This window comes from Taudactylus pleione, unplaced genomic scaffold (genome assembly GCF_031769625.1).
Source record: "Taudactylus pleione unplaced genomic scaffold, aTauple2 ptg000093l, whole genome shotgun sequence".
Lineage (NCBI taxonomy): Eukaryota > Metazoa > Chordata > Amphibia > Anura > Myobatrachidae > Taudactylus > Taudactylus pleione.
The window spans coordinates 37700914-37717959 of record NW_028284495.1 but is presented as its reverse complement, the minus strand read 5'-3'; the positions used below and the strand labels follow the sequence as shown (position 1 = coordinate 37717959).

The window sequence follows — 17046 nt, the reverse complement described above, 5'->3', positions numbered from 1 at the left end:
AAGACCTGGTGACCTGTTCCAGTTAAGAGTACAACAGGAGTCATCCTCTACTTTTTGTGTTACATCTTCAACCGTGCCTTTCTGGAAAGGCCAATTATGGTATAAAGTGATTTGTTATTTTTCTTCTTTCTGTTAACAAATGTTATACTTTTGAAACACTATGATCAGTTTTCTCTGGTTGTATATGGACGGGATGTATTGAGGAAAACGGAGAAAAACAGACTGAGAAGGGTGTCTGCAAAACCTTAAAAGATACCTTTATGTGTACCAGTCTCACCTATTTAAGGTGAGGATTTATTCCCAATGGTCCTGAGAGGGATACGTTCATGTCATAAGAAATAATTGTTTCTTTTGCTGTGTCTTTCCTTCTTTAAAAGTGTATAAGAGGAATTTCTATCCAGCGCCGGTTGGCCATCTCATATTGTTGTAAATAGTTCAAATCGTTTGTCGTTTATTGTTCGTAGTCCATCGTTCGTCTGACAGATCTGACCGTGTGTATGCACCATTAATCAGTAAGTAGTTATACCATCCTTTGCTAAATCTAGCAAGACAGTGGATTACAGGCAATTGCCTCTGGCCCTGATTTGGCTTTGGGAATCGAGTTATGCTGCCCGTCCACTAGTAGACCTCAAAACAACTGCACGATTACGACATTGTAATCGTGCAGTTGTTTGTCTGTGATGTGTCTACACTACACAAGCAGTTGTTCAGTATTGGCACATCAATCATCTGCAAACATGCTGAACCTGACGTTATCTTCAGGTTGTCCAGCATGTTTGCCCGATGATAGCTGTCTAAATGACCAGCAGGAGCACGCATCGCTGGTCATTTTAGACATTTTTGCAAATGATTGAACGATGTTGTTATCGTTCAATCGCTCAATTTAATCTTCTAGTGCAGTGGTTCTCAAACTTTTTTGAATCACGGTGCCCAAGAGCAGTGGTTTTCAAACTCAGTCCTCAGGAGGTGCACAGGTGTAGTCATTACTCACTGACATGTATTTAAAGATCCACAGGTGCAGCTAATTATTTCACTAGTAATTATGTGAGGAGACATGCAAAACATGCACTGTTTGGGGTTCTGAGGACCGAGTTTGAGAACCTGTGCCCTAGAGTAGCAGCATTGTTTTCACGGCACCCCTAAGCCAAAAGTTTGTTATTGAGAAATTCTTACAAAATTTAGTAAAGTGAAGTAAATTGTGCTCACCTGTCATCCTTAGGTTCAGTTATGTGGTGGTGGACATGTTTGCACTTCTGTTTGTCCACATAATTACATTACATTATCCATAAATAATTTGGTTAGGTGCTGGACCACCATCCTGAGGCACCCCTGGGTGCCACGGTGCACAGTTTGGGAACCACTATTCTAGTGGATATGCACCTTAAGATATAGCAAGTAACTGTGAACCTGGACAAACCATGTTGCCATGCAAGGGGTGCAAATACATACTACTTTTGGCCTGCATGGTAAATACTGGCTGCATTTGCATGTAGCCCACAAATGCCTTTATTTTTACACTGCAATGTAAATTTCAGTATTCACACACCCCTCCCAAAACTATATATCTCTGCACATTTTAAATGCACCAACTGCAGTGTAGCATGGTTTTATACCAAAATGCAGTTACTTCCTTTATCCTACTCTATTCCCAAATCTAATTAAGGCCCTCTGTTAGATTTGGAGAGAGTATTAATAATATACCTGGAGAGGACTGCCAGTATAAGGAAGACAGATAGTTTATTCATTCTTTATGATGCCAGGAAAAATGGTAAGCCAGCATCAAAGCAGGTTATAGCCAGATGGATTACGGCCACAATTAAGCAGGCATATGGGGGGGGGGCTGAAAGGCCTGTTCCAGCCAGGATTTCTGCTCATTCCACTCGTTCATTGAGGGCTTCATGGTAGCGTGTCGTGATGTGTCTGCAGTGCAGTTATGTAGAGCAGCTGCATGGTCCTTTGTTCCTATATTCACCAAATTGTATAGATTTCAGAACTTTGCATCCAGAGATGCTATTTTTGGACTTAAAGTATTATGTTCAGACAAAACTGAACTAACCCTCCCCTAGAGGCAGCTTTTGTAGATCCCCAGTCAAGAACTGTCCCCCAGATGAAGGAAAGAAAAAACAAGAATTTTGGAACTTACCAGTTAAATCTCTTTCTCAGAGTTCATCTGGGGGACACTTCGATACCTCCATTGTTGGTTGTGTGTATGAATAGGACGCAATCCTGTCCTTAGTCTTTAACGTTTCTTTAGGGCTTTGAGTTCAAATTGAGGAAGCGGTTGTAGGGGAGGAGCTTTATACCCTAAAAAGTTAACTCAGTGCTGGCTCCTCAACCCTCCCTATATCCCCCATGGTCAAGAAGCTCTGCCCCACTGGGCACAACCGTCATTTTCTTATATGGCACTGTAAGAAACAAGTTTGAACATTCCTGGTCTATCTCTACATTTATTAGACAACTTAGGGAGGACGGAGTCTCCTAATGTAACAAATATATTCAGATACCATACTATTTTTATTTTTATAGTGTATAGCATATATTATACTTGAGATATTATGAAAAACTATATTTCAAAAGATTAGCTTGCTTACCCTACATACCTATTTCCATCAGCTGTTTAAAAAGATTGGTTTCTCCTGGAGCATGTCGACACCGATGAAATGTCAGTATGCCAACAGTGACGTCAATCATCTGTGCGGCTGTTGCAGCTGTAGGTAGGCTGATCCTAACCATGCGGCTAATGTTACAGCATTAGTTGCAGTTTTGCAACATTAGCCACAGCCTGCGATTGAGGTACGTCCCTATACCGAATATCAGCATTTCACTTGTTGAAAATTATGATGTCAACATTTTAGCTGTCGACTTTTCAACAATGTTAACATCATAACTGTTGATATTCTGACCTTCAAAATGCTGACTGCAACCCATAACATTTTTATCAGTCTTGTATATACTGCACAAATACAGTAAAGATAATTCTTCCTGTGCTCTAGTGATTTCTGCAGAGTATTTTTGGAAAAGATAGAGGGGAGTTTCTTTTACCTGTTTCACATGAAGCAGCCCGCACCGCAACTTTCTGTGCTTAGTTGAGACCTTTAAATATGACAGTCTTTCGGTCAGTCCTCCATATTATCTCTCGTTGGCCAAGCCTATAAGACCTTGTTTTTAGCGGTTTGGATTTTCAAAAGTATCGGAGGGTTTGAGGACAGAGATTTTGTCGATTCTGCACCTTTTTATAGATTCTGGGAGTGCCGCGATTTGGAAATTATTTTATTTTGATCTGGTTTCAGATTGTCAAATCTTATTAATCTGTTTCTGATTCTTGTATATCATTATGTTTTTTTCAATTTAAATAATTAATACAGATTTCCTCCTTTTTGTTCATTTAGACTAACTTGTTTTACTGTGTGAGACAATTGGTCTTTCAATTTCTGTATTCTGACAGTTGCTTGAATTAGCATTATGGACTCTTTAAATCATTTATTTTTACGTCATTGTGAAAAGTGGAGGTGGAATTTATATTTGCATTCTGATTGGTACATTTAGATGTGCTTACGTATTGTTTCACAAGACCTGTCCTGTTGTGTTTTGCTGGTGTTGATTATATTTGGATCACCATATTTTCTCTCACTGCTCATTTCACATTAAGCACTTACTTTTAGGCAGCCAGAAGAATTTAGTAAAGTAATAAGCCTTATATATAATATTGTTACCAATCTGGGAAATATAGTGAAGCAGGAATTTTAAGATATATTTTACTATGCTTTTGTGTTCCTATGTAGGAGAGACCAACTCATGGGTGTAGCTAGGTATTTGATGGCCCCATATTGAAAGTTGGAATGTAGTTTGGAAGCCGACGGTCTAAATGCCAACCGCTGGCTTCCAGACTTTCTAATCCCGGCGTGGTACTAATGACAGGCGTCGAAAACTCGACGTCTGTCATTAACCAGACGCCGGAAGACCGGCGCCCGGCTTACCGAAACAAAGGTAAGCCGGGCACGGAGCAGCCGCGGGGGGTGGGATCATTAGGTTTAGGGTTCCCAGGGGGACTTAGGGTTAGGCACCCCCCCTGGAGGGTTAGGTTTAGGCTTGGGGGATGGGGGTTAGTGTTAGGTACCCCCGGGGGGAGGTTAGGGTTAGGCACCCCCCCTGGGAGACTTAGGTTTAGGAATGCGGGGATGGGGGGGGTTAGGTTTAGGCACTTAGTGGGAGGATTAGTGTTAGGCACCCCTAAGGGAGGGTTAGGGGGGGAATTAGGTTAGCGATACTTACCTTAGAGACGATCAGGATTTTCACCCTTGCCGGGCTGCCGCTGTCGGGATTTGAATCGCCAGCCCTGCGTCCGCCGGTAATACCTACTACACCACCCAATGATGAAAAATGTATATAACACATGTAACTTTGACAAGGAAAATGGGCCCCCTCAGCTCTGGGCCCCATAGCAGCTGCAACTCTTGCACCTATGGTAGTTACACCCATATCCCCAATGCTCTTGTTATAAACTGTATATAATGATATATACATACTTGCCTATTTTTGTAAAAGCATTTCAGGGAGATTGTGAAGTAACACCTGTTAACACAATGGTAAAGTGGACGTGTACTCCTACATCTGAGAGTCGTGTCATAAAATTGATTTACATGAAACTGTAAATGAGCCACAAAGCAGTTAGTAAGATCTACTTGTTGCTGAAAATACACTGATACTTTCTAGAGTAAGTATGTAGCCATAAGCAGGAGCACTGGGCCCAGATGAAGGGGGCGTGCCAAATTGCGGGAGTTGTGGCCACACCCCCTTAAAAAAAAAAAACTGCGCTGGGGAAGGGGGCGCTGTGAGCCCCTCAGCCCGGCCCATAGCCAGTGTGATCGCTTCCCCCACAGGCATAGGAGCCTGCTGCCATGCAGCCGCGAGCAGTCTCCCAGTGCAGCCCAACACACAGCAGCATTTGCTGGGCTGCTGTGATGTAAGGGGGAGGAGGGTTGGCACCAGGCCTCTCAAACAAGCTCGGGTAATTAGTACCCGCTGCCCCCCTCTCTGCGCCCCTGGCCATAGGGATTATTGTGCCTTATAACCAATGCAGGGAAATGATACCAATGATCCAAAATATATATATTATATATTATGTTGACATGGTGAACGTGTCGACACTGATGAAATGCCACCATGGTGACACACGTTGACAAGGAAAAAGTCTATTGTCAACATTTTTACAAAGTTAACAGTTTAACCATGTTGAAATCATAACATTCAAAATTCTGGTGTTAACCTTCCTAAATGTCAACATAGTGACTGCATACCTTTTTACAGAGTTATCTTATTCTCCACAAGAAAGAACCTGATTCCTGTATAAATTGAGCTCTCGTATTAGTTAGATCTAGGGCTCCAACAAGATATTTTCTCCATGCTTGCCTGACTGATTAGGTTTTTCTTATGGAAGTCTGAGCGTCTAAAAACGGTGTTAGAAGACCATGTCCGCTTGTGGATGTTTGAGCCAGACATTATTAAATAAATATAATTTCACCTTCACGAAGTCTGGGGGACACTGCTACCAAAGGGATCTGATGACAGTGTAGAAGCTGGGTACTTAAAAAGGCATATTTTCACTATGGGTCTGCCTTTATTTCTTTTATTTAACTCTAAGTTGCTAGTGCAGTGTTCTAAAACCGGCAGACTGTCACTGAGAGTGTGCTGTGGAGAGAAGTAGGTGCCATTCAATCCACCTCGCTTAAGAGCCAGCATTTCCAAAATGGTTGCTGTAGCCGTGAGTCAGTACATTCATCTCCTGTTCCCAGGGAGCTTGAGCTGGCATTTCAAGGATTGCTCTGGTCTGCTGGCAGCCTATGTTAGGGCTACTGTCACTAGGGGAGCTAGTGGCAACTTGTCCTATGGCCAGTTAGCATCCTGACACTGGGCCGGCCGAGAGAGGAACACCCCTGGAAGTGGTTTCTCCTTTTTTCTTCAGGAAGAAGCCTACCAATGATCACCCCTGAGCAAAGTTGGAACTTACAGACTACACAGAGCTGCAGTTGCGGTGGCTAATTCTGGTGCTGTCCCTGTGAGAGCAACCATGGAGAGTGAATACCCTAGTGCTGCTACTTTTAAAGTCTAATACTGTTCCTATATCAGAAGCAGTTTATCTTAAGGATGGAATGACTCAAAATGTGAAAACCAATTTAAAGTCCATTTATGGTGTTGTGAGAGCAGGTCAACCTTGGAGTACAGGTGGGTTTCTAATGTAAAAACGGTTAGACCACCTTCTGGAAGGTTTGTATTGAGGCCATCCTATATTTCTTGGCAGAGCATGTCAAAGCAGTGTCTGAATACCTTGGGGGGATGAAGGGGGGGGGGGTTAATTCACTCTAGGATCTCTACTTTGGCAGTTGTAGTTAGGTGTGCACTTTTACTGGTCTTGCACGGTATATGTGGAGTCTAAAAGGTTGTTGGTGTCCCTTCTATTTAATGAAGCAGTCTTGTTTGGACATTAGCTTCATAGAGTAATGTCAAACTACCAGATGAAAGAGCTAGATTCTCTTGGTTAGCACATCCAAGTGTAAGGGACCAAGGTTCCATTTTTTTGTGCACCTTTCCATTAGTTGTTTTTTTCACCGATTGATCAATCCTTTTCTGAATGTGGTGGCCCATGGAGGGATAGACAGGACTGTGGAGCTAAGTGTCCAAAGCATAAGTCCACTGACAATCAGTGAATGGGTTCTCCTCTTCTCAACTCCGGTTGTGGTGGGTGCCTATCTCCTGTTGTTCAGGGACAAGCAAAGTGCCTCCTCTTTAGATCTGTAGGTGACAGTAATCATGGATACTTACTATATCCTTGGCCTTTGAGGGCCTCCGCCTAGAAGACTTTTTTTCCACTGGCCTTCCAAGGGAAAAGGCAAAACAGCTGGGTCTCATAAAAATAATTACTTTGCTTCTTTCCCCAGTTATGATTTCTCCCATCCTGTAGGAACAGAAAACTCTGTTTTATTTAAACATGTTCTTGTTCAAAATGTCAGGGTCACAGGAAGAGGTTTAAAAGTCAAATACTAGCAAGGTCAGTACACAGAAATAAGTAAACTATATATAATATTCTGAAGCAGGCTGACAGGTCCTAATACGCTGCACTATACAGTGCTCAGTGTAAGCTTAGGTAGGCAGGCTGTTTGTATTTGGCAACGTGATGTCAGAGTCACACATGCCTAGCCCTTCAAATCTGCCACAAATCCACACACCAGCCCCTGCAAGAGAAGAAGTCAATGGTACCAGCAAGTGACCGCTGACAGACTGGACTAGGCTCTCTGGAGTAAGCTTTAGACCCAGATACTACATATCCTGACCAGTTAAGTCGGCAACTCTCTGCCATTTTTATGACATACTAACAACTTGGCTGTTGGAGCCAATATCTTTAGCACCAAGGGATTATTAAAGGATGTTATACACACACTATACTGAAAGCCATAAGCCCTCCCTAGGATATGAAGAACTTCTGTGATTCAGAAAAAATGCAGGGGATTTCACTTGTTATCTTTTACGTCTTCTTTCCTTTCTTCAGGCTGGATAGGGTGGAGGTTTTTGTTCCCTGAAGTTTCAGGTCTATGAGTTGCTGGTCTATTATTATGGACTTATACCACAACTGAGAGACCAGTGTGATCATCCAATTTAGTTATAGCTTTTGTGTACTGTGGGAAACACTGCTTATTGTGTAGACTCTTTGTAAAATAGAATCACTGATGACTCCATAACACTGTCAATTATACACTCAATCTCTTGCTGGGATTTCTACTAGAACTAGCAACCACCATTCCTGCATAGCAATATTTACTCATATGGAAAAGCATTATGTTCCTTAATTATTTCAACCTGAATTGACAATGTGGTTGAGCTGCTGATTGTATTCATCCAATAAGGACTCATGTTCTATGCTTGCAATAGTCTACGCTCTTGCATTTGCTTGTTAGGTGCAAAACTTTCTATGTGCGTTGTTTTAGAACTGAGGGAGAGATTTATCAAAGCTTGTAGAGAGATAAAATGGAGACACATAAAGTACCAACTAATCAGCTCTTAAATGTCACTTTTCAAAACAGATTGTAAAATGACAGTTAGGAGCTGATTGGCTATTACTTTAGCCCTCTCCACTTTATCTGTCCAAGCTTTGATCAATCTCCCCCTTAGAGTTTTACTGGTTAGTAAATCTTTTGCATTCAATTTGATCCACAAATATTTTTATCAGCATGTCTACATTTTGATCCAGCACTGTTCTTCATCCCCTTTTTTACTTTGTATATTTACTCTTGAGTTTGGTGGCTGAGACCCTCCCAAGGCTGGATTAAGGCCCACTTTCGCCTGGGTCTGAACATAATAAAGGGTCTATTGTGAGACACAGAGGTGATATAACCAGTGATGGTTACACAATGTAACCACTGTGGCCAGTGGTATGTGGGCTGTCTACACTATCAGCCCCAATGTCTCCCTAAATACATAAATACAAAATCCTTTATGGCAGAGCATGTGGCCAGCTGTGCAGATGGTCATCATCATGCTGTCATGGTGATAGATTTATATGTATGTGGAGTCTTACGTTTGGTAGTGCCCTTGAAGGGTCCCCATGAGTATTTTTCGGTTGTCAAAAGTACAACTACTTACCCTACTTACTACTACTTACCCTGATAGGTGAGGCTTTTGCGTCTTTTTTCCAGTCTTCCGTCTGGATTGTATTGCAGTCTAACTTAATTCCCTAAAGTTCCGGTTTCATGTTTCAGCGTTGATCTTGAGAGGCGCCTCTCTCCTTCCAGACTAAGGTGGTGTCAGTTCTTCATATAGACCAGGCCTGGAAAAACCTGTGGCTCTCGAGCTGCTGTGAAACTACAAGTCCCAGTTTTAGCATTCCCTAATAGCAAAACTGTAGCAGGGCATGCTGGGACTTGTAGTTTCACAACAGCTGGAGAGCTACAGGTTGGCCAGGCCTGATCTAGACTAACAAAGTGAAGGGGACTGGACCTTCCAGTGACCAAGGCCATCTGGCTGTTCAGGAGGTAATAGCAATGAAGATTTACCGTGATAGAACTTCCACTCTGCAAAGGATTAACTTTGCTGGATCTCTACAATGCACAGGAAAGAGGTTGACGAGTATTAGACAGACTAGAGGCAGATAAAGAAGTCCTCCATTCACAGTCGGTTTATTCTGGTTACAGAATGTATATCCGCACACTCCACCAGATCAGTCAATGCCTTGGGATCAGTGAGGCATGGAGCATATGCCAGGAAACTGTGTTGGGCAGCCACACAGTCCTCTGTCCATACATTTACAAAGTATTACTGTTTTACTTATACAATCACTTTACTTCCAGGTTCAGGACCAGACTGCACTACTGCACATGCACGACCACCAGATCGCACATATGCGAGTGGCCATTGCCATGGAGAGATACTACGCATTATTCTCCAGGTAAACTTTACAAAGTGCAGCCCACAGGCTACAATGGCAAACATCATCTGAAGACAGTGTTAGCTACCAAGGCCAGGCTCCAGCGTTCTTGGTAAGTTCAGCATTCTAGCAGCACCCTTAGTAATATGGGTCTGCTTTTGCTGTCAAAATTGGAAGACCACAGCAGATATGCAGTATATTCATATACACACACTGTGAAGTGCCAAAAGTCATGGGGTAGATGCCTAGAATGGCGTAGGACCCCCCTCTAGCCTGGTGAAGTGCAGCAACTCAACATAGCATTGATTTCACAAGTGGACGGAATACCTCTGTGGAGCTAGGTTGACCCATGCCATCTGGATAGTTTCCAACAATTCCCCGATAATTGGAGGTGCAGGATCTTGGGTGCAAATGGACCTCTCCACCTTATCCTAAAATGCTCGATTGGGTTCATGTTGTGCAAACGTGGTTGCCACACTATTCGTCGTAACATGGGACCAATGACACTAGTGCATTATCCTGCTGGAATAGTCCATCATGGGGGTACATGAAGTTCATGAAGGGCTGCAAATGGTCATCATGCAATGCAACATAGCATTTACAGGTCACTGACGTGTTCAGGTGGACCAGTGCACCCAACCTATGCCATGTGAACACACCCCACACTATCACTCTGCATGGTGCATTGTTGACAACTGGGGTCCATGGGATCTGCAGCACACCTGAACCCTACCATAATCCTGAAACTGAAAAAGACTCATCGGATCACGCCACATGTTGCCAGTCCTCCAGTGTCCAATTAGCGACATCGCAAGCTCAGGTGAGGCACTGTGTCCATTGTCATAGTGTTAACAAGAGCACTCTGGTAGGGGTATGGAGTCGGGAAGCCGGTGGACCTAATCACAACAGCCGGCTTCCCGACTGTCATATCCCGGCAAGGGTCTAAAGACAGTCGTCGATATGCCGACGCCTTTCATTAGACAGCTGCCGGGAGCCGGACGCCCGGCATTCCGATCCAAGGGACGCCGAGCGCTGATAGCCATGACACACACACTGGTGGGTTAGGTTTAGGGTTCCTGGGGGGGGACTTAGGGTTAGGCACCCCCCCGGGAGGTTAGGTTTAGGCTAGGGAAGGGGGGGGGTTAGCGTTAGGCACCCCCTGGGGGACTTAGGTTTAGGTGGCAGGGAAGGTGGGGTTAGGGTCAGGCACTGGGGGGGGGGGGGGGGAAGGTTAGGGTGTAGCAATAGATTAGTATATACTTACCTTCGACGATCGGGATTTCCTCCTCTGCCGGGATGCCGCTGTCAGGATTCCAACCGCCGGGCATGGGTCCTGCGGTAAATCATACTGATTCCCTGGTAGGTCCTCTGCTCCCATATCCCAAGGAAGCTAATAATGCCACACTGACCTGCTGGATATGCATTTGGTACCTTCTGCATTGAATGTGGATGTGATTTGAGCCAGTGTCACTTGTCTGTTACCACAGACAATTCTGGTCATACACCACTGGTCACGAATCATCTAGCACCCATGGTCGGCCACTGCGCTATCCACAGTGTGTGGCAATGCCTTCCATGAAGTATTACCGGTACACACATGGCAGCATAGATCGAGGAATTTTTAATATCCACACAACTTCGTAAATGGAATGTCCCATCCTTTGAACAACCATTATCATGCCCCGTTTGAACTCTGATAATTTGTCACCTTACCACGAGCAACCTAGCCGGTGTTCAAACAGTCTCACGAGATGTCAGATTACAATTGATGCAGGTATGGGCATTTCAAAGATGTTACAGTACGGTGACACCACCTCCCATTACCTTTACATACTGCTAGCAATCCCATGACTTTTGGCACTTCAGTGTTTATTATAAAATATTTCTGGGAACATTCCCATAGTAATACTATTGTAAGACTCTTTGCTGTACTATTGCTATGGCACATTTTCATTAATGTTTAATACTGTATAAAAACATTGCAATTTTTAGGGGTTTAAATAGGGTATTATATGTGCTTGTATGACCAGTGTTATTAGCTTGTATGACAAAAATAATTGCCTATCCATTTAAATTGTTTTATTGTTGATTCATTTGTTTTTTTGTACTTATAAAAATTTTATCCTATTTAGGGGGGGTATCCTATTATTGATCAGACACTAATGGATCTCCCAGGGCTATCCAACTAGCCCCTAAGACTGCCTGACTCCAGCACTTATTGGGGTTTCTTTTTCGGGACCTGATTGTCCCGAAAAAGAATCCATGATAAGTACAGTTTTTTCACCCCTGAAATGGCAGCAAAACATAGGTCTGCAAGCTTATCGTGGATCCTGTGTGTTTTCGGGAGAAATATCCTATCATTTAGGATGAAATAATAGTATAGGGTGAAACAAAACGGTGAAAAATCCCTGTTTTTCGCCGATCGCACCTAATTGGATACCCCCCCTTAATTTATTTATTTTTTTCCACTATCAATGAGATTACATATTGTTGGATGGAAGATCATTAGGTTCATTTAGTTTAGAATATATCTTTGGTTTTATGGGAATTTGTTGCTTTTGCATAGATACGTTTGTATGTATAGGTCCTACCAAAAATTAGCATTCTGTATTATTCCTGGAAATTGTATTAAAATGTTAGCAGTTATGCAAGTTGATACTTCTTTCTCCATCACAATTATCTTTATAGTTCACGCTAAAAAATTATATGCAATACCAAATATTTTTGCAGCATCAGAATAAATGACAACAGCAATGTAATATAGTTTTCATAGTTTACAAAAATCATATACAAAAATCCAATAAAGTGACATGTTACATATTATGCTGTGGGAACAAAACCACTTAGAGTTCACAACATCTTGGAGATGCAACTTTTGTTGCGACATTAAGGATCAATTTAATTAGCCGCAAGGGGCAAATTGTCGCTGCAACAGCGTGGAAACACCAGCAACGACATCTCAACTCTCAGATTTTGGTACACTGCCTAATGGGACAGCGAACATATATCTGCAAGTTCTGAGCTACCATAAGTGCGACATATGATTGCACTTGCTCCGCCTCGTGGCTAAATCGAATCAACCCCTAAGAGTCACACCAAATAATAATAATAAAAAAAAAAGTATTAAAACAAAAAACATACAACACAAATGGTATACAGGTATCTGGGAAAAATAGGCACTGTAAACCACAGCCATCAGACATTTGCTTTATAAAACATACTAGCAAAATAGGAAATAGAAAGTCATTAGTTGCTACTCTGAGCAATATTTTTTTGGAACTACCTTTGAACCAGGTTTTTTTTTCTGTTGCAAGTCAACACCAACTTTATAAATAGGTTTACTTTCCCTACTGCATATCATGATTCTGCACTAATCATTTTTATTGGCACTTCTGTCTTCACTCATTTAAGCCAACAGAACAGTTCCCCAACAGCAAAATCATGAAACCATAGCAGCACCATTTTTTTTCTGGTGTGAACAACACACGCTTAACATCATGAGGATGATGGACGATGGGCTATTTCCCAGCATGGGCATGAAAATTATGTAATTTGAGAAAAAAGGCATACACATTCATATATGACATACTTACAAAAATGTAAACTAATAGAGCAAGAAAGAAAAAATTAACCAGGCCAAGTACAGATTAGATTATAATAAAAAAAGTAATTTAAGATAATTGATATATCTACATTAATTAAAAACGACAGGCTAGCCGTTCATTTCAAAAGGAGTAGATGTTTTCCCTGCATCATTTTTTTCTAATGCAGCCATATTATTATTTATTTTTATTTTTGTTTGGCTTAAGTACAAAATAAGTTTCATTGTGCACAAAATAGATAAAACTTAAAATGCATAATTGTACAGAGAACATAGGCAATACTGATTTATATCAAGCATTTTTGAACATTGGCTGAAAGTGCAAGAAATATATACATATATTAAAAAAAAATCCCACATAGCATACACTATCTCAATAAACAAACTCTTTCCAACAGAAAAACAACCAATACGATCGGTAATACAAAAGTACAAGAAAGACAGGGAATCCTTACTATCCTTGGTGCCATCAGACTGCTACAGAAATGATGCTGCCTTTTTCATCATGTAACAGCTGATAGGGAAGTAAAAAGTAAGGGAACATAAAAATGGCATTCTAAAATAATATAAAAAAAACTTACATTTTACATGTTTAGAAAAATACAATCTGCAAAACTGAAATGCTACAATCTAAAACATTTACATAAATTTAGACTATAAGAAAATATAAAAACATTTGTTAATTTTTTTTTTTTTACGTAGTAGTTGATATTCCCCTTCTTTAATGGTCTCACTGCTTAAGTGAGCAGTAATTACTAGTTTGCAGTATAGATAATATTTTAGTGGAATGAAAGGAGTTCTACACAGTGAGCAGTAAAAGTACTGATGATGTGATGGTCTGGGGGGGGATGCCCTCAAAACATGCAGTTCATACACTTCACTGTTTTGCTGCCGTAATCGATGCACTCTGGGCCAACACATTCACAACACGCATTGTGAAACCACCGGTATTTGGATGCTCCCATAGACTCACAGGAAACCTTGCACTGATGGATAGACATGCAGTCATCAAAGTATACTACTGTGCACATATGCTCTGCAAAAAAACAAAAACACAAGAAAGACCATGAAAAAGTGATAATGTGGAGTTTGAGGTGTAACATCACATCTGACAAAAAATATGAATGTATTGTCAGTCTATTAGTTGACATCATTTTTGGTACTTACTATTAAACACCTTTCTCATAGTCCATCTGGGGAACATTGCTCACCATAGAGGTTGAAGCTAGGGCTTCAGGAATGAACACTTAATTAGGTTAATTATACCCATACTCCATTTTAAAACATCAAAACGGATAGGGTGCATTCTAGAAGATACCAAGAAATAATGTAATCTCATAGAAGTAATGAAATTGGGAGGAATGCAATGTCCCCCAGATAAACTTGGAGATAGTGATTTAATGGCAAGTACCAAAAATCCTGTTTTCTCCTCCTCTACCTGGGGGACACTATTCACCATAGGATGTTCCAAAGCTATTCTCAGGAGAGGGCATATTCACCCAATACTGAACTGAAAACCTTTCTTCTTATGCAAAACTCAAAACAGAATTTAATGAGTGTGTGGACTGACAACCACTTGGCTGCTCAATGCGCCTGCTCAGATGAGCCTTCGTTTCTAGCCATCCATGAAGCACCAACCAATATGGTGGAATGAGCAGAGATTTGGGAAGAAGAAGGGTACCCAGCTGTAGTATAAGCTTGGTGTATAGTTGACATAATTCAACCTGATTCAATGCTATCAAACGCTTCTTCTGTGCTTATATAAAACAAACTTATCAAGCACAGTTCCACTGTTCACTTTATGTTATTTAAAGCAGGGTGTGCCGATTTAAATCAACTTCATTTAAATCACATGATTTTTTTTTTTTTTTTTTTTTAAATAAGTGATTTAAAAAACAAATCAAAAGTCAAGGCATTTAATGTATTGTTAAAATGAACTTTGATCATTGACATTTTTGAGAGTCAGGTTTCAGATTTCAATATATATGAAATTTGTTTTACCATGGATGTAGAGCTAGAGTCTGCATCCATGTTTTTACCAAGCTTTTACTGGTAATTGGCATACTGTGCAATATGGACCATAGTCCTTTCACCTTTGATTAGCAGCTCTACTGGTATATCTATGGCTATTGCTATTGTGGAAATAATTAGAGGATAGGTTAAAGAAATTAAATCTGGACAAACCAAGCATGAAGACATTTTTGGATAGTTATAATCAAGCATTGGGACCTGCACATTTTCTCGCTTACTTAATGGACCCACGTTACTGTGGTAGTTGTTTAACTGCAGAAGAAAACTTAGAAGCTCTTAAGTTTGCCAAAGAAAAATATCCACATTAAAATACCCTTCTACCAACACTAGTCAAGTTCTTAGCAAAAGCAACCCCGTTTAATGACCTCTTTGTATGACCACGATGTTGTGACAACAGTGGCGCCGATAGATTGGTGGAAAATGCACATTGGATCAGAAAGTGTAGCTGGTAATGAAAATATCAAGGTAACAGTAGAGCAATTGCTAAGAGCTGCAGCATCATCCACTTCAGTCACTTCAGTAGAAAGAATATTTTCAACATTTGGTTTGGTGCAGTCAAAACGGAGAAACTGCTTGGGTACTGACAAAGCTGCAACTCTTGTGTTTCTTTTTAAGGCATTCAATAAATCTAATATGTAGGCTTATTCAGATTTACAAATCAGGCAAGGCAATTGCCAACTACTGTAATTTTTAACATCATTGCTATTTCTTTCCTTTTGCAATTTGTGTGATTTCTGTGTAGTTTGCTGTGCCATGCCATAATTCATGGTGACACGGTCAAGTCATTTAAATGAAATATATTAAAGTTACAGTATTCTAAAAGAACTTTTTATTATTGTTTTTATTTGGTTTATTTGTTTACTTCATCATTTTTACAAAAACACAATTTAAATCAAATCAATCAGATTTAAAAAAAATAAAAATAAAAAAAAATTTTTGCTTTGTTTTAAATCATGATTTTTTTCACACCCGGATTCAAAGCTTACCACATCCAGTAGGACAAGCTGGCTGTTTTCAATGGAGGACCCTGAAAACTGAAAAAACGAGAATAAACTTAAAAATTGGATACAGCTTTTGGTCGGAACGATGAGCCATCCGGAATATCAAAAATGGGGATCCGCATGACAGAGCCCTTAACTCTGACATTCTTCTAACTGATGTGAGAGCTGATCGAAAAAAAAAAAAATAGTCAAATTGCACTTGATAACACCAGACGTGCAGGTAATCCGATGCACTCTATTCATAGGCAGAAACTCCCTTCTATGGTTTTGGGATTGGATGCAGAAAAAGCATTCGACCGTGTAGAGTGGCCATTTATGTTTAGGATTCTAGAGGCCAGAATCTCCATCGGCAGATGTAGATTTCCAGGCCACTTTTGGACATCTGCAATGGCCGACCTGCAGGATCCCATGGTCACTCAGCCGGCCAAGGATCACGTAGATGAAGATGGAATTGCAAAAATGCTTGTGAACAGCTTTGCAATTTTGTCCAGTGCTGAATGACCCCCTTAGACTTCTATGTTCCTCAAGAACATAAGACTACACTGCATAGCACTTATCCCTTTTGTTTACAACTGATTAAATATTTTTGGATCTTTCTTACCAAACATTTCCATCAGCTTTTTCAGGTTAATTACCCCAAGTTGCTAGTGCAATTCAGAGCAGATATTGACAACTGGAGCGGCTGATATTTCTTGGAGTGGCCGGATCAATGCAGTTAAAATGAATTTGCCCTGGCTCTTGTACTTATTTCAAACCTTACCGTGGTAAGCGTGCCTATATAAGTATTTGCAACATATAACTTCACAATTTATCTGGTCAAAAAAAAACGCCCTAGGGTGAGACAAGACAGTTTGCAAAGACCCATGTCTACAGGCGGTAACTGAATCCGAAACACTGAACCTACATTTAGTTTCCTCTTTATTATTGCTCTTCTGACTAAACATTTTAAGTCAGCCAATGCAAATCACCTGTCTCCAAAAGGTTCAAATGGACGGTGG

The 17046-nt window shown here is 40.9% G+C and overlaps 1 protein-coding gene and 1 long non-coding RNA gene across 2 annotated transcripts in view; one reads left to right on the top strand and one right to left on the bottom strand.

The window, feature by feature from the left end:
* Positions 1–17046, top strand: part of LOC148526954 (uncharacterized) — a 227078-nt gene that overhangs the window by 17963 nt on the left and 192069 nt on the right. Inside the window, exon 2 of the long non-coding RNA XR_015878209.1 lies at positions 9339–9527. This is a non-coding gene — a long non-coding RNA (uncharacterized LOC148526954). The remainder of the gene's footprint in view (positions 1–9338; positions 9528–17046) is intronic.
* The window catches only part of TWSG1 (twisted gastrulation BMP signaling modulator 1), a 43604-nt gene continuing 40408 nt past the window's right edge, over positions 13851–17046 (bottom strand). Inside the window, exon 5 of the mRNA XM_088469691.1 lies at positions 13851–14052. Within this exon, the coding sequence (XP_088325817.1) occupies positions 13871–14052 (182 nt within the window). The 3' untranslated portion in view covers positions 13851–13870. The remainder of the gene's footprint in view (positions 14053–17046) is intronic.